Source organism: Stomoxys calcitrans, chromosome 3, assembly GCF_963082655.1.
Source record: "Stomoxys calcitrans chromosome 3, idStoCalc2.1, whole genome shotgun sequence".
Lineage (NCBI taxonomy): Eukaryota > Metazoa > Arthropoda > Insecta > Diptera > Muscidae > Stomoxys > Stomoxys calcitrans.
In genome coordinates, this window is record NC_081554.1 from 20,748,067 (window position 1) to 20,766,988 (window position 18,922).

General features: G+C 39.5%; 1 protein-coding gene across 2 annotated transcripts in view; it reads right to left on the reverse strand.

Moving 5' to 3' along the window:
* Positions 1-18,922, reverse strand: part of LOC106084001 (putative neural-cadherin 2) — a 607,508-nt gene that overhangs the window by 36,879 nt on the left and 551,707 nt on the right. For both annotated transcript variants that reach the window (XM_059365812.1, XM_059365813.1), the window contains one exon: positions 10,699-10,940. In XM_059365812.1, coding sequence (XP_059221795.1) covers positions 10,699-10,940 — 242 coding nt within the window. The remainder of the gene's footprint in view (positions 1-10,698; positions 10,941-18,922) is intronic.

Sequence of the window (18,922 nt, forward strand, 5' to 3'; positions counted from 1 at the left end):
CTTCGCACCCCGAGAAATATGAAGTTAATGTCCTTGTGCCTCTTGGTAGTTCCGATCACTGCACCATTTCAGCATCCTTTCTTTTCGCGCCGCCTCTTTCCCAGCCCCAAAGCGGTCAATTTTTGTATACGAAAGAGCAACGAATTTTTCCAACATTTTAATTGGAAACTTTGTTTTCTAAATGGTGACGTAAAAGCTGCTGCCGAAATGGTGCAGGAAGTAGTATTAATAGGAATGAGGTCATTCATTCCGACTAGTAATTTATTGGTTAAATATTAAAAGATAAAATTTGGTTTAACCGGGCATGCATAGATGCTGTCAGATTAAAAGAGGATGCATTTAGGACTTGGCGTCTGAACAAAAATGCCAAAACCGAAATACTGCGCAAACAGGCAAAAACTTCATGTGCCAGAGTACTTAGTTACGAAAAGTTTTTTTATGAAAAGCGTCTTCGTGCCAAAGTTATTGCTTCTCCTTAAAAAGAGCAGAGGGCAACCCATCGGCAATCCCAACTCTAGTTAAGTATGATCAGATATTCACTGACCCGGTTGATAAGGCTAATCTACTGGCTGAAATGTTTTCAGGAAATTCTTCCTTGCCGTTTAGCAATCAACCATCCCCCGTGATTGATAGTGTACCTAGTTCGATGTCTCAGATATTCTTTCTTTAAAAGGGTCCTTGCAGTTCTCGACGTTAATAAATCTCCCGGCCCGGACGGTATATCAACACTTTGTAAGTGTTCTTCGACGCTTGCTCGTCCACTATGCAACCTTTTCAACCTTGCGTGAGTTTTCTCGGCGCGTTGGAAGGATGCGAACGTTCGGCCCATCCCCAAAAAAGGTGGAACGAACAACCCTGCGGCCAATTGGAATATGCTCCGCGCTCTCCAAGGTTATGGAGAGTTTGGTTAACCATCATCTGGTCAGATACTTAGAGTCCAATTGCCTTCTTATCGACAGAAAGTATGGGTTCCGCAGAAATCGTTAACGGGAGACCTAATGGCATTTTTGTCGAAACGATGAAGTCGCTCTATCCACCATTTTGTTGAGAGTAAGGTCGTGGCTCTGGATATCTCCAAGGCATTTGATGGGGTCTGCCCGGTTGAACTTTTATCAAAGCTTGTCGCTTTTGGTGTCGGTAATAACTTCGTTCGATTTATATCGAGCTTTTTCAGAGATCGCACTATAAGAGTTGTTGTAGATGGGTTCTCATCAGATGAGAATACATTGACCGTAGGTGTGCCACAAGGCTCTGTCCTTTCCCCTTTCCTTTTTCTTATTTTTATTGACGATCTTTTGGGTTAGACTTCGAATCCAGTCTACTTATTTGCCGATGACAGTAGTCTATGTCATTCATATTCATTCGACCATAGGCCCAGTCCTCAAGAAATTGTGGACAGGAGGCGCATTATGGATGAGACACTCTCCCAGGATGTGTTGATCATTTCCGAGTGGGGTAGAATGAACAGAATAGAATTTAACGCACAGAAGACGCAGTGCTGTTTCTTGTCCCACAAGCGATTTACTGACTCACTACAATCGTCGATATCTTTCGACGGTATAGGTATTGAACAGTCAGATGCTTTTTATGTTCTGGGCACGAAGATACAACGTAATATCCGTTGGTCAAAACAAGTATTGTCGTAAGAAGCATTCAAGTTTTTTTTTCTTAAGCGGTGTAAGAAATATTTCACCTCTTCTGACCTTCTCAATATCAGGCTGAGGATGGAATATAACTCTCATATATGGGCAGGAGCTCCAAAATCATCCTAGGAGCTACTTGACCTGGTTCAACGGGGAGCGATGGTGTTGATTGGGGACAGTAGGGTATCCAACTATATTGCTTCTTTTGAACATCATCGGAATGTGGGTAGCTTTGTATTGCTCTAACGTTATTTTCATGGCGTGTGTTCCAGGGATATTCGTCTTCTTATCTCTGACGTTAGGATGTTCACCAGGAATACAAGACTTGTCAGGAACTCACACCCACTTGTAATTGATTGTCCGCCAGTCGACCGATCCATGCATTACCGAGAAAATTCTTTTTTCGCCCGAAACATTCGTATGTGGAAATAACTTTCGGCTAATGTCTTTCCCACCGACATTGACGTTCAGAAATTTAAGACGAACATCAATAAACACTCTTTCCCCCACCAAATCTTAACTTTCCTAATTGCCAAAGCAATGCACTGCATATATAGGAGATATCCACTAAGTGTTGGTTACTGAAAAAAAAAATGTAAAGGCAGCCATTAAATCCCTGGAGAATGTATTTCTGAACACAAAAACTGCCTACGACTGTCGCAGATCTCTCAAAGAGATGGTTGAACAGTTCAAAATTCACCTGTTCTGGGTGCCGGGCCACAGAGATATCACAGGGAAATCTAAAGCAGACGAGCTTGGGAGACTAGGAACTACCTTACACACTCCAGGGACACTGGAATCTGTTGGTAAGCCTCTTGCGACATGTAAGCTAAGTTTTCCAGGACCAGGCCAAGGGTAACGAATGACAGATGGTCAAAAAGAGGGGGCTGTGAGCCTTCCAAAACTATGTCTTGACTTGTAGAGATTTACTGTTTTGCTGTCATTGGCTAGAACAGACGTCTCAGTCATTGTGTCCGTCATGACAGATCACTGTGTGATCCGAAAACATGGTGAAAGACTAAGAAAGACTAAGACCGCTGTAGCTGTGAGGCAGAAGAGACCATAGAACATCTGCTGCGTGTATGTCCCGCACTGATAGTCAGAAGGAATTTGTTTGCAACGCTAAGTGAAAAGACCGCTGATAAGTATACCGATCGCCTTAGAATTACTTTCTGACTGGATTAAACTATGTCCGCTTGTAAGTCCGTATATTCTTGTAATCAAGGTAAAGGACGTATTTGTAGCCCGATTGCAATGAAATTTTGCTAAAGTCACCTTTTCAGTCCAAGAACAAACAGTATCGATTTTGAAAAAATCGGATCAGATTAAGATATAGCTCCCATATATAGCTTTACTGCCATATGGTCTTTTGAGGCCGTAGGAGCCAAAATATTTGCCCGATTTTCACAAAATTTTTATACCCACCACCGAAGGATGGGTGGGTGGGTACTCATTCTGCTATTCCGTGGGTGGGTCCTCATTCTGCCATCGAAATATCCATCTCCGACCCTATAAAGTATATGTATTCTTGATCAGCGTAAACATCTAAGACGATCTAGCCATGTCCGTCTGTCTGTCTGTTGAAGTCACGCTACAGTCTTTGAAAATAACGATACTGAGATGAAACTTTGCACAAATTCTTTTTTTTTTTTTTTGTTCATAAGCAGGTTCAGTTCGAAGGGCTATATCGGACTATATTTTGATATAGCACCCATATAGACCGTTCCGCTGATTTCAGGGTCTTAGACCCATAGAAGCCACATTTATTATCCGATTTTGCTGAAATTTGGGACAGTAAGTTGTCTTAGGCCCTTCGACACCCTTCGTTAATTTTGCTCAGATCGGTTCTGATTTGGATATAGCTGCCATATAGACCGATCCTCCGATTTAGGGTCTTAGGCCCATAAAAGCCACATTTATTATCTGATTTTGCTAAAATTTGGAACAAGGAGTTGTCTTAGGCCCTTCGACATCCTTCGTCAATTTGGCTCAGATCGGCCCAAATTTGAATATAGCTGCCATATAGACCGATCCTCCGATTTAAGGTCTTAGGCCCATGTTGTGTTAAGCCCTTCGATATCCTTCTTCAATTTGGCTAAGATCGGTCCAGATTTGGATATAGCTGCCATATAGACCGATCCTCCGATTTAGGGTCTTAGGGCCATAAAAGCCACATTTATTAACTGATTTTGCTGAAATTTTGAACAGTGAATTGTGTTAGGCCTATCGACATCTTCCTTCAATTTGGCCCAGATCGGTTCAGATTTGGATACAGCTGCCATATAGACCGATCCTCCGATTTAGGGTCTTGGGCCCATAAAAGTCACATTTATTATCCGATTTTGCTGAAGTTTGAGACAGTGAGTTGTGTTAGGCCCTTCGACATCCTTCGGCAATTTGGCTCAGATCGGTCCATATTTGGATATAGCTGCCATATAGACCGATCCTCCGATTTAGGGTCTCAGGCCCATAAAAGGCGCATTTTTTGTCCGATGTCGCCGAAATTTGGGACAGTGAGTTAAGTTAAATCCCTTGACATACTTTATGGCCCAAATCCGTCCACATTTAGATATATCTGCCATGTAGACCGATATCTCGATTTAAAGACTTGGCCCCATAAAAGGCGCATTTATAATCCGATGTCACTGAAATTTGACACAGTGGCTTATGTTAGGCTCTTCGACATCCGTGTCGTATATGGTTCAGATCGGTTTATTTTTATATAGCTACTAAAAAGACCAATATTTTGTTATACACAATTGAACAATGACTCGTACTTATTAGTATTTGGTCCAAATGGGAACATTTTTCGATATAACTGCTATGGGGCATAAGGTATGCATTTTTCACCGGCGTTAGCTATTTATTTGACGTCCTAGTACGTGTGCAAAATTTGATAAAGAGTGATTAAAGCCCATAGCAGATGAAAAATATATAGCTCCCATATATATTTTTCATCTGATATGGGCTTGTAACGCTGTTGAAGCCACAATTTTGATTTTAAATTCTAAAAATCGTCGATAAAATAAATTGACGCAACCTAATGTTCATGTATATTTCAATCCAGTTATCAATTGTCTGTTAATGAGACTGTCCAACAGTGTCTTCGTTTAAATATCTTCGTTAAATATCTTATCATACGTAAAGAACTCACAATTACTCGGATTTGGGTATAAATTGACATAAAACTCTTAAAGCATAACCAAAATTACTTTTTGTGGTCGGCAATTGATACAGGCGGGTATCTATTCCAAGTTTAAGTAGTTTTTTTTTGGGTGGATTATATTCCCATATAATGGACCTTTTTCCAGGAATATTCAACTCTGAAATTCCTAGAATATAGGTTCCAGTTTAGGAATATATGAACGCTTATTTAAAAGCGTGCTTGATGTACCCCAACATTCTTTTGAAAATGAAGATTTTGGCTCGCACTATCTGCAGCTTGTCACAGTAGCTAGGAAATTAAACTAAAATCCCTTACAATGGGGTTTTTGACGTTGATGTTAATGATGATTGCGATGGTATGGAAGAGGTTTCATTTAAATAAATTTTCCCTTCAAAACCAACACAATTGAAATCAGCTAAGGAATGAAGCGAGAGGAAGAGAAAAAAAATCGTAGATATTTGAAGTCCCAGTAAATTGTTTGGCAAAAACAAAATGCTAAATAGCTAAAGGGCGAGAAAGACATACCAAAATAACCGCAATGCTATTTTACAAACATTAATATGAAAGAGAGCCAAAAAACTAACTAATTTTTATAAGAGGATTACAAGCCGTACAAACCCTGAGGGCAAGGACATGGGTCGGAGAAACAATTTTTTTTTTCAAATTCTTTAAACTTGAACTGTGAATGTAACTGTGTCCATGTATATGTGTGTGTGTTAATTTTTTGCAACACAAAAAGTTGTAGGTATTTACAGTCCTTAAATTCTTGGAATTTTCAATTTTTTTTTCTCTATATCGCCTTTAGTGGTCCCTAGCTAAAAAGTTTAAAAATTTAATATATCCCAAGGATATTTTTTTAATATCGTTTTTATATTAATGCTGTCTACTTAGATTGTATTACAGAGCGTTTCCTTTTATATTTTTGGTGTTTCTTCTGTGTGTTGTGTTGTGTTTTTGTTTGTTGGTCATAGGATGCTGACACTGACCATAAACAATAACATGATATTTTAAAGTTTGAAATTTCGTTTTATTTCCGCTGTGACTATTTTCTTTTTTTTGTTGTTGTGGCAAGTCAAAATCCGCTTTGCTTTACGCTACATAATGTTGGGTTTTGTTGGATTTTTCCTTTGTGCTGGGTGTGAGTGTATGAAATACAATAAAGCCATATTTCCATTTTGAATGGGGGTTATTTCTTTTGAATTGTTTGTCTAAACTTAAATCCAAACATCCACATACACACAGAAACCGCCACAAACACCATGGGGGCTTGTGCATGAATTAGGATGACGAAAAAAAGGACAAAAAAAATCCATTATTTAAATTGAAAGGCCACCATAGTTTATTTTATGCCAGCATTAAAGGACAAATAGTTTTCAATACTCGTAAAATGAAGTTTTATTATTAACATTGAGAAAGGGAGGATGAAAAAAAAAAAAAATATTCAAAAGTTTGTTTTTTAATTTTATACCAGAAGTGATCATTTGATTATTGATTAAAATTTCAAGGTTGGATTTTAAATATTTGCAAGGTTTTGTATGCATGAATCTTCTTACATATAAAAATCAATTTGTGTTTGTTTGTGTGGTCCTTATAGACTCAGAAACGGCTGAACCGATTTTCTTGATACATAATGATCCCGTGGTGAAAATAGGGTACTAAATTTTTTGTGATATCTGAAGGGGGGGCGGACCCTCCCCCTTACCCTAATGTTCAGAAACGCCAGATCTCGGAGATGGGTAGTGCTATTTAAGCGAAATTTTGTGTGCTCTCATATAGAACCCTAAAAATAAAAATTTGGTATCCAAATTTCGAATGGGTACCTAGGGGGGACGCCCCACCCTTAAACCTACCAAACATATATTTACACCAATCACGACAATATGGGACTCAAATGAAAAGTATTTAGGATAGGAAAACGTATCAAATATCCAATTGTAGGACCAAGTGTTAGGGGGACCACCCCAACCCCCAAAACACCCCTAAATCGGACATATTTACCTACCATGGCAATATGGGACTCAAATGAAAGGTTTTTGCGATTAGAATATGAATTTTATATCCCAATGAGGGACCACATTTCTGGGTGTCCACCTCTTCGCAAAAACCCCCCCAAACTGGACTTGTTTACTGACTATAGGAATATGAGGCTTAAATAAAAGGTATTTGAGTGTAGAATTCGAATCTGATATCCAAATATGGGACCAAGTGTTTGGGGGCCGCCTCTCCCCAAAAACATTTCCCAAAGGGGCAAAATTACGACCATAGCAATATGGGGCTCAAATGAAAGGTCTTTGGAAGTAAAGCACGAATCTGATATCAATATTCGGGAAAAGTGTCTATGGGGCCACCCCACCCCCACAACATTACCATTACCCAAATAGGGGTAGAGCAATAATTTATACCCACTTTCGGGACCAATTTTCTGGAGGTCTAACCCCCAAAATACCCCACAAACAGCATTTTTTTACTGGCCATCGCCATATGGGGCTCCAATAAACTTATTTGGGAGTACAATACGAATTTGATATGCAAATGTTGGACCATGTATTTAGTGCATCACCCCTTCCTCAAAACACCCTCCAAAAGGTCAAAATTTTTCGACCATGCCAATATGTGGCTCAAATGAAAGGTATTTGAGACTAGAAAACGAATTTGATAATTAATTTTGGGGCCATGTGTTTGGGGGATGACTCATCGTGTAAACTCCCCTAACCCAATGGCTCATATCGAAAACGACTTAACCGATTACCTTGAAATTTTAACAGATTGTTTATGTTAGTCTGGAATGAAACATAGGCTATATAATTGTTTGATATCGGGGGGGGGGGGGGGGGCGGACCCTCCCCCTTACCCCAAAAATAAAAGTGGAGCGATCGGGACAATATGGGTTTTAAATGAAAGGTATTCAAGAGTAGAATACGAATTTCATAATAAAAATTTGGTCCAAGTACCTGTGGGCCGCCCCAGCCCCAAAACCCCTTAAAATTGGTTTATTTGGCGATCATGACAATATTGGATTCAAATGAAAGGTATTCGGGAGCAGATTACGAATATGGTCAGGAAGTAGGAATAAGCTTTATAAATTATTGATATCGGAAGGGGACGAACCCTCCACTGTTACCCCAAAAACACCACCCAAAATTAAAAGCGGACCGATAAGGACAATATGGGTATCAAATGAAAAGTATGCGGGAGTAGATAACGAATCTGGCATATAAATTCATGTCTAAGTATAGGGGGTCACCCTACCCCCACAAAAATGCCCAAAATGGGCAGATTAGTCAATCTGTTCCGTATAGACTCAAAAACGGCAGAACCAATTTTCTCGAAATTTTCGCATAATGTGTAGTTTGGTCAGGAAGGAAACATAGGCTTTATAATTTTTCAAAGTCGGAATGGGACGGACTCTCCCCCTTATGCCAAAAACACAACCCAGGATCAAAAGTGGACCGATATGGAAAATATAGGTATCAAATGAAAGTTATTGGAGAGTAGAATACGAATATGGTATTAAAATTTGAGTCTAAGGACCCATCGATCCGCCAAAACCCCAAAACTCCCCCAAACAAAAATATTGGACGTTCATTTCAATATGGGGCTCAAATGAAAGGTATTCGGGAGGAAATTTCGAATCTGAATAAATTGTGTACGTTTGTCTGGAAGGAAACATAGGCAATATAATTTTTAGATATCGGATGGAGGCGGACCCTCCCCCTTACCCCAAAAACCGCACCCATATCCGTAAGTGGTCCGATGGGCACCATAAAGTTATCAAATGAAAGGTATTGGGAGACCAGAAAACGAATATTGTATAAAAATTTGGGTCCAAGCACTTAGCGGGCCCCCCCAACCCAACCCCAAAACTCCTATAAACAGATATATTCGAAGTTCATGTCAATATGGGACTCAAATGAAAAGTATTAGGCAGAAGATTACAAATATAGCATAAAACCAAGTAATGGGAGGTCGCCCACCTCTAAATGGGCATATTAGCCGACCATGGGTATATGGGACTCAAATGAAAGGTATTTGGAAGTAGATTACAAATATGACATTAAATTTTGCGTTCAAGTCTAGGTGGAGCTTTTCCTCCTAAAGATACGTCAAATGGCCATTACGACAATATGGGACTCAAATGATAGGTATTTGAGAGTAGAAAACGAATTTGATATCCAATTTCGGAGTTTTGGGGAAATTTTTTTTAATGACCATGCATGGCATTGTACCTCACAAATGTCGCCGCTTTGTCCGATATTCCCGCCAGGATCCGAAGGCTTTCAGAGTCATAGGCTACAGTGGCACGAATTCGATATCCACATTCAGGGTGAAGTGTCCCCACCCTGAAAAGATATTAGAGAGTTAAATAAGGCGCAGCGGAGCGGGCCCGGTTCGACTAGTACATAAAGGGTGTTTAAAGAGAAACTCCAAATAAGTTTGACAGAGTTTGGTTATAAGAGAATCCTGTGTGGCATATTTGGTGAAGTATATATATTTCGGATCGTCGTAAAAAGTCTAAGACGATTTAACTATGTCCGTCCGTCCGTACGTTGAACTCACGTTAGTGGTCGAACAGAAACTTCATATTGAGGTTGGTTATTGGGTATTGCAAATTGGCCACACTGGTTTAGATTTTTATAAGGACCCCATATAAACCAATCTCCGGATTTCACTTTTTGAGCCATTCGAAGCCTCAGTTTTCAACCGATTTGGCTGAAATTTGGAAGAAGTACTTGAGTTATGACTTCCATGCCAAGTATGATTGGAGTGGAGTCGGTCTATAAACAGATATAGCCCCCGTATAAACCGGTCACCGGATTTGACGTCTTGAGCCCTTATAAGCTTCAATTTTCATCTGGTTTGGATGAAATTTGGATAAAAGACTTGAGTTATGACTTTCAACTTGCGTGCCAAGTATGATCGGAGTCGGTCTATAAAAAGATATAGCCCCCAAAAAAGCAGTTCCATTGATTTGACTTCTTCAGCCCTTAGAAACCTACATTTTCACCTGATATGGCTGAAATTTGGCCCAAAAACTATCTTATGTCTTACAAAATAAGCTGCAAGTTGTATACGAATTGGTCAATATGGTTATAAGGGCCCCCTGAGGACCCGCATCCTATTGAGACCTAATAATTCAAATACAAACTCGATAATCAGTGTACATTTTTAGCGGGTACCCATGATTCGGTCAAGCCGAACTTAGCAGCTACGCATCTAAATTTAAAGATTACATCTTTAATATAAAGTTTTGGTTATTTGGCTCCTTTTCATTGCTAAAATCCTTCGAATAAGGAAAAATCTTTAATTTGGGGCCTTTTTTCAGCGCTACTACAGAATTGAAAAATTGAGATATTAAGCGAAAATTCGGCACAAAATCTTATTTTGTTCATACGCAGGTCAAGTTCTTCAACAAGCTAAATCAGACCGATATAGGCTCTTAAGCCCATAAAAGCCCCATCTGATGGCTGATTACAACTTAAACAAATATTTCGTTTGTGACAATGTCGTCATATCCTTTCAACAAAATTTTCAATTAACAAAAATAAAGACATCTGCATCTTCATTTATCGAAGAAAAAGACATCTTCCTTCACAGCATTATTGGAGAATATTAAATGACATCAGCTGCAGTAACAAGGACTACAACATTCTTACAAATATGAAAGTGATACCATGTCTTAATAAATTTTCAAACTCAATTTTGTTGCGCCAGACTTCCGTTTTTCCACATCAGCCAACCAACGCGCAGCTGCCTACACATGCATATTTTACATATTGTCACTATAGCTTGCCTTGCCTTAAAAAAGCTTATGGGGCCATAAATGGAATTTTCACTACATGAAGTATGAATCAATTTTCATGTTATATGAGAGCAAAAGCAGGTACTCACTTAAAATGATAATAAGACACACAAAGATGGCACCTAATGCACCCATGCTTAACTTCAGCCTTTGACCCTCCTGCACCAGTTCACAATTTTCACCCCAATAACCTTCCGGGCAGATGCAGCGATAACGCAAACGTGGCTCCAGATTTATGCAGGTGGCACCATTGAGGCAGGGCATATCGAGGCATTCATTTCGATCCACACAACCTTTGGTGTCGGCAGACATGACACGACCTTCGCTGCAGCTGTAAAAGAACAAAAATAAAGGAAAATAAAAGCATTAGGTAGCTGGTAGGTGATGGGTGGCAAAATATGGCACATCAAAAGTTGTTAATAAAACATATGATATGACAGCATAAATTCTGCGTAGATATTGATTACAGTAACAGCAACAGCTTCTCAGATATCGATGATGATGTATCATCATTATGGTGTTAAGAGGCATTATAGAATGTGTTCAGGGATGGTAAAGCAAAAGTGGATGGCTTTACTAAGATTATAGAGATTTATACTGCAAGGCATTGGAATATGAACAAGCAAAGATTTTTTTACCAATCCATATCTCTTCAAACAAACTCCAAACTTGTGCAGAAATATTTCTGTACCTATTCATTTGCACGACAGTGTACTAGAGGGGTGAGCAACAGCAGCCAATGCCATTTGAAAAAGTGTGTAAAACAAAATCATTAGCAATAACAAATTTATGTCCTGGATAATGCAATCTAAATGGTTGCGAAAAGCTCGTTCTTAAATGCTATTAGTTTAAAACTGGAGGCCAATGTGAAACGTTAGCACAATTCATCATATTTTAGTGTTGCAGAGACGTTGAATGAGGTTTGAGGAGCATTTATGGGAAATTTAACAAAAATTTTATATTAGTCTTTATATATTTTCATGATGATTTTGATATTTTTTCAGCCGAGCGGAATCATATATGCCCTCTTCCATGGAAAACATTTGTCAAGTTCTTGGACCGGTTTATAGGCAAACAAAGGATAATGGATAAGAACTGCTATGCTATTGGAGCTATATCAGGTTATGGACCGATACGGTCCATATTTGATATGGATGATGGAGATCATAGTAGAAGTCATTGTGCAAAATTGCAGGGCTCAAGAAGTAAAAATGGGATATCGATTTAGATGGGGATATACGTAACCGGTCTTGGGTTCTGACCAAATTGTGTCAGGTTATGTGCTCAGATCATTTTATATACCCTGTCACGTTCTTAAAGGCAAACAAAGGATAATGGGTATGAAATGCCATGCTTTTGGAGCAAATCAGCTTATCAACCGATTTGGGCCATACTTGGCTTGGATGTAGAAGACCAAAGTAGATGAATTTGTGCAAAATTTCATCAAATCCGACAAGAACTGCCACCTCTAGTGGTTAAAGAACTGCAATCAGGAAATCGGTTTTATGGGGCTATACCAGTTTATAGACCTATTAAGACCACATTTAGCACATATGTTAATGGTCGTAGGAGAAGTCGTTGTGCAAAATTTCAGGCAAATCAGGGCACAGTTCATCAGACAAATCAGATAAGATCAGCGCCATCTAGGGGCTTAAGAAGTGTAATTAGGAGATGGGTTTATTTGGGCGCTATATCAGGTTTCAAACCAACACAGACCATACTTTTCAAAGGAAAAGTAAAAATTTCAGTCAAATCAGACAAGAGATTCAAGAAGTCCAATTGGGAGATGGGTTCATATTGGAGCTTTATAAGGTTTTAGACCGATTCAGGCCATATGTCGGAGAAGAATTCATTGTGCAAAATTTCAGCCAAATCAGATAACAATTGCGTTTTATAGGGAAGTCTAATCTAGAGATTGATTTATATGGGACCTACATCAGGGTTTGGAACCATACTCGGCACATCTTTTTATTATCAAAACCAATAAAAATGTGCAAAGTTCGGCCGGGCCGAATCTTTGAAACCCACCGCCATGGATTCTAAGGAAATGTTCACAAGGTAAAATTAGTTGAAAGGCATTATTTTACTCTCCATACCAAACCTATGCCAAACCTGAAAAAACTAATAGCTTCTAGGAACCGAAGAAGGATAATCGAGGGATCAACTTATATGGGAGCGACATCGGGCTAAATGCCGATTTGGACCGTACTTGGCACAGTTGTCGAAAGTCACAACAGAACACAACGTGCAAAATTATAACCAAATCGGACAAAATTTGAGGCTTTCAGGGGATCGGGACGTGAAATCGGGAGATCGGTTTATATGGGAGCTATATCACGTTGTAGATTGATTTCAGCCATACTTAGCACAGTTGTTGGAAATCGTAACAGAACACTACATACGAAATTTTAGTCAAATCGGACAAAAAATTACGGACTGTGGGGGATCAAGATGTCAAATCGGGAGATCGGGTTATATGGGTTATAGATTAATTTCAACCATACCGATTTCAGTCAAATCGGACAAAAATTGCTTGTAAGGGCTTAATAAGTCAAATCGGGAGATCGGTTTTTATGGAAGCTATATCCAATTTCATTGCGCAAGGGATAGCAATGTTTGAGGAATAAGCCACGTTGGAAACCTTTAATGCCATTAGACCGGGATGCAATATGTTTCAAAAGCTAAAGGGTATTTGTCCAGCCAAGAGACAGAAAATGATCGGTGATCTTAAAGGACCTGATGGGGAACATCTAGCATTAGAGGAGTCTAGGGCAAATGCAGTGGCCGACATACTCTCATAGGTGCTACAGAGGGTAGTGGAGAGAAATGTGGACCCAGGATTATATGCGCCTTTGGTGGAATTCGATGATCGAATTAGAGTTGATGGATCTGAGGATTCACCAACTCAACTTCTGCAGCCAGTTACAGACCAATCTCATTATTGTCCAATACATCCATGCTGTTGGAAATTGTAATGTTGGAACGATTAGAAGACCATATGGAGGACAGGGGAATTCTAAAGGATAACTGATTTGGTTTTAGAAAAGCAACCTCAACCACACATGCCCACCTGACACTAACTAGCAGGGTCGCAGGAGGTTTAAATGCACGTTGTGCTAAAATCGCGGTAGGATTGGACTTCGAGAAGGCGTCCGATACCTCTGCCAGGAGGGTATTGTAAGGAAAATGAGATATTCATATGGTTTTGATGTACACTTATGTGGGTTGGTCTCCAACTTCCTCAAAGGTAGATCCTTTGCTGTTACAATTGCACAGGCGACCTCGCGAACGAAGAAAATAGTGGTTGCAGTTCCGCAAGACTCGGCACTGGGACCAGTTCTTTATAATTTATACATGGCCGCCATTCCGGAGCCAGAGACAGGTGAGACTCTTTTCATATACGCTGATGACATACTGGTGGCATCCCATCATCCCAGGTAGAATATGGCAGCTAGGAGTAAAACCAGGTATATTGGAAGATTGAAGGAAAACTTCAGGGAATGAAGACTTAAACTGAATGTGGCGAAATGCTCGTAAATTGTGTTACGAGGAAAGAGGGGGAACCTCGATAAGAATGCCCAAAATGACATCCCAGACATCAGGATAGGTGTCGAGTATCTTGACGTAGTCTTTCCAGAGTAGTTTACTTTCAATCGACACATGGATTGTAAACTGGAGAAGCCGAGACGTGCCTACCAAGACCGTGGTCAACTTTTCATAGGCAGAAAGCATCTTAGTACCCGGTTGAAACTGAGTTCAAATAAGTGGTCAGGCGGGTCCTATCATATGCGCTTCCTGTGTTGACTTTTAGATCATCTGCCCAGATAGAAAGAGCACGGAGTTTCGAACGCCATATGCTGAGACACTGCCTTGGTATGAGGAGGTATGTAACTGCGAGCGGAAGAGTTTAATACCCATACAATCGGCAGGTTTATCGTAGGGGTAAAATGGACAGATTCCTTCATGGTTGGATAGTCCATCTGCCACATTCGACGTTGTGCCACCCACCACAACGGAGTTGTCTGAGGAATATACCCCACAAGGGTGAGATTCGAGAGACTGAAGGAGAGTGGGAGGACCCTCCCTCCTTCATGCCTCCCTTATATGGCCATTGACGGCATGTTATATGACAGCGATGGTAGGCTGATGTTTTACCATAGGAAATAAGGGAAGCTTGGCTTAGACGATCTGGCGTGTGCTACTGATCAGTAGACCAGGGACCATGTAAATATTTTTAAATAGTGTGCCTGAATTATTATACCCAACCCGGAGGATGGCGATGTATTCATTTTGTCATTCCGTTTGCAACACATTGAAATATCCATTTCTGACCCTATAAAGTATATTCTTGATCAGCGTAAAACTCTAAGATCATGTAGCCATGTCCGTCCGTCTGTATTCTGAATTCACGCTACAGTCTTTAAAAATAGAGATATTGAGCTACAACTTTGCCCAGATTCCTTTTTGTCCATAAGCAGGTTAAGTTCGAAGATGGGCTATATCGGACTATACCTTGGCATAGCCCCCATATAGACGGATTCGCCGATTTAGGGTCTAAGGGCCTTAAAAGCCACATTTATTATCCGATTTTGCTGAAATTTAGGACAGTGAGTTCAGTTAGGCCCTTCAACATGCTTCTTTAATTTGGCTCAGATCGGTCCAGACTTGTTTATAACTGCCATATAGACCGATCTTTCGATAAAGGGTTTTGGCTCATAAAAGGCGCATTTATTGTCCGATTTTGCAAAAATTTAGGACAAGAGTTGTTTTAGGACCTTCGACATCCCGCTTCAATTTGGCAAGGATGTGTTCAGATTTAGATATAGCTGCCATATAGACTGATCTCTCGATTAAAGGTTTTGGGTCCATAAAAGGCCCATTTATTGTCCGATGTCGCTGAAAATTTGGACAGTGAGTTGTGTTAGACCCTTCGACATCTTTCTGCAATATGGCCCAGATTGGTTTAGATTTGGATATAGCTGCTATATAGACCGATCTCTCGATTTAAGGTCTTTGGGCCTTAAAAACCACATTTATTATCCGATTTTGCTGAAATTTGTGACAGTGAATTGTGTTAGGTCCTTCAACATTATTCTCTAATTTGGCTCAGATCGGACCAGATTTAGATATAGCTGCCATATAGACCGATTTCTCGATATATGGTTTTTCGTCCATAAAAAGCGTATTTATTGTACGCTTTCGCCAACATTTGGGACAGTGAGTTGTGTTGGGTCCTGCGGCATTTTCAATTTGGCTCGGATCGGTTCAGATTTGGATATAGCTGCCATATAGATTGATATCGCGATTTAAAGTCTAGGCCCCTTAAAATGAACATTTATAATCCGTTTTCGCTCATACAGTGACTTATGTTAGGCTTTTCGACATCCGTGTCGTATATGGTTCAGATCGGTCTATATATGGATATGGATACCAAAAAGACCAACATTACAAAATTGAACAGGGACTTATACTTATTAAATCGAATTAGCCCTAAATCGGACCATATTTCGATAAAGCTGCTATGGAGGCATAAATTATGCATTATTCACCGGATTATGACGGAAGGTGGTTAATATATTTATCCGAAGTGGTGGCTACCCAAAGTTCAGCACGGACGATCTTAATGTCTTTTACTTGTGTTTTTCCAAACATTTTTTAAGAATTATTTCTTTTTTGTTAAATATTTTTACTACTTTGTTCGGAGTAGAGATCATTTTCTCGACTCCGACATCCAGCAAAATTGCTCTACTCCGACTCCACAGCCTTCGTAAAACTTCTCTGTTAAGTGGTGTCTCTATGAGCAGAGCCTTCTGAGCTAGGCAATAAAAAAAATTCTTTCTCTTTCAGTTTAAAATATGTTAGGAGAATAGGATGCTCGCTGCTCCTTAATTTAATGCTCATGACAAAATTGCATTTAATTCTCGAGCGGCTTTATTTGAGCAGAGAATTCTGGGCTAGGCAATAAAAAAAATTCTTTCTCTTTCAGTTTGAAATATGTTGGGAAAATAGGATGCTCGCTGCTCCTTAATTTAATGCTCATGACAAAATTGCATTTAATTCTCGAGCGGCTAGTATATCCAACATGCAATGACTCATACAATTTCGTAGCCTATCTTCATTTACCCCAGCCGACCCTGAATCATCGGTATCTGCCATGCAATATTCGATGATTATTCTTTCTATTTGACATGACCCTCTTTTGAACCGTATAAAATTGCAATATTTCACCATTTGTATTTGTCGCACTATTGCAACCTTCAAAGAGCAAATGGATGGATGTAAAATCATTCGTTTATGTAAAACTAAAAAGGACTAAGTCTATTTTTGTTTTATTGTTTAAGAGGCGGTTAATATTTCAAAGTACTTTTTTTTGTGCCTTGCATAACCCGTATGGGTCCATAACCTATATCAGGTTATGAAATTATCTCCCGATGTGACTCCTTATGCATATGAAGAGGGACATTTGACTAAGATTTTTTGTGGTGGATTATTTTTCTTTTTTTTTTTTTTTGAAAATGGACTTAGTCCTTTCTTCATTTTATGCGTTGGCATTGCACATTGATGTTTTGCACTGGCTGTTCTTTGATGGCCAAATGCAAGGACATTTGCCGATGTTACTGCGCATCGGTTCATCAGTTCATATTCCTGTTGCTTTATCGAGTGATCATAAGCATTTGTTGCATTTGACATAACTAATGATGTGGAAAATGTTTGCACTATGCTTGGTGAAAAATGGTGTAGACGTGCAGTGCACCGCACCCATTCCATAGATGGGGGCCACCTCCAACTTGCTTTGCTCTTTATACGCATTGATTTCAAAATTTAGCTCACTTGAAAGAGTTGACAAGCATAAGAGCAGATATACTATTCATGGTATTAATGCTTGAGGATATTGATAAGTTAGTCCTTTTGATGAATTTTGGAATTTCCCTTAGCATATTTGAATGAAATAGAAATGGGATTTTAATAATTGGAATATTTGACTAAAGATTTTATTTCTTTGTAATTCTAGTAGCACGACCTGCATACTTTATAGGATTGATAAAGGACATGAAGAAAGGGTGGGATGTAAGGGTATAACATAAGTAAAGGGTGATTTTTTTGAGGTTAGGATTTTCATGCATTAGTGTTTGACAGATCACGTGGGATTTCAGACATGGTGTCAAAGAGAAAGATGCTCAGTATGCTTTGACATTTCATCATGAATAGACTTACTAACGAGCAACGCTTGCAAATCATTGAATTTTATTACCAAAATCAGTGTTCGGTTCGAAATGTGTTCAAATTTTGACAAATTTTGTTCAGCGATGAGGCTCATTTCTGGTTGAATGGCTACGTAAATAAGCAAAATTGCCGCATTTGGAGTGAAGAGCAACCAGAAGCCGTTCAAGAACTGCCCATGCATCCCGAAAAATGCCCTGTTTGGTGTGGTTTGTACGCTGGTGGAATCATTGGACCGTATTTTTTCAAAGATGCTGTTGGACGCAACGTTACGGTGAATGAACACATTTCGAACCGAACACTGATTTTGGTAATAAAATTCAATGATTTGCAAGCGTTGCTCGTTAGTAAGTCTATTCATGATGAAATGTCAAAGCATACTGAGCATCTTTCTCTTTGACACCATGTCTGAAATCCCACGTGATCTGTCAAATACTAATGCATGAAAATCCTAACCTCAAAAAAATCACCCTTTATAAGAAGTTAGATGTAAAAGTATTATTTAATGGTATTATGTAAGGGTTAAATGTAAGGTAAAGATGTAATAAGAGGATGATGTAAGGGTAAGATGTACGGGTATGATGTAATGGTGTGATTTTTCTTTAGCATTTCTGGCGTCTGCAAATGCTTTACGCCATGACGAGTACGTCTCTCGCCTAAATTTTAATTCCACCTCGGAACCGCTTTCGCATTACTTCGAGGTGGACCGCATATCTGGTGATTATCCATATCTTCTTAACTGTGTTAGCGTCTAAACTTCCGCGTTCATACTCTACGCCGCTGCGTTCAGGTCTACCTTCATGGTGCGCTTCCCATTTCCTTCCGTCTTCCAGCATCCTCGTGATTATTGTCTCTGACGAAACATCACCAATCGCTGTTTCCAATTTCCTGCGTCTTTCAACCCAGCACTCGCAGAATGTGTGTTACACGTCGCAGGCAACTTCTAGCTCCTCATAAATGAAAATCATTGAGGAGCATTTGCCCATTCTATGCAGGTATTTGCTGAAATAACCATGGCCTGTCAACAGTTGTGTGACGTAGTAGTTGACGACGCCATGATTCCTTTCTCTATACATCCGTATATCGGGTATT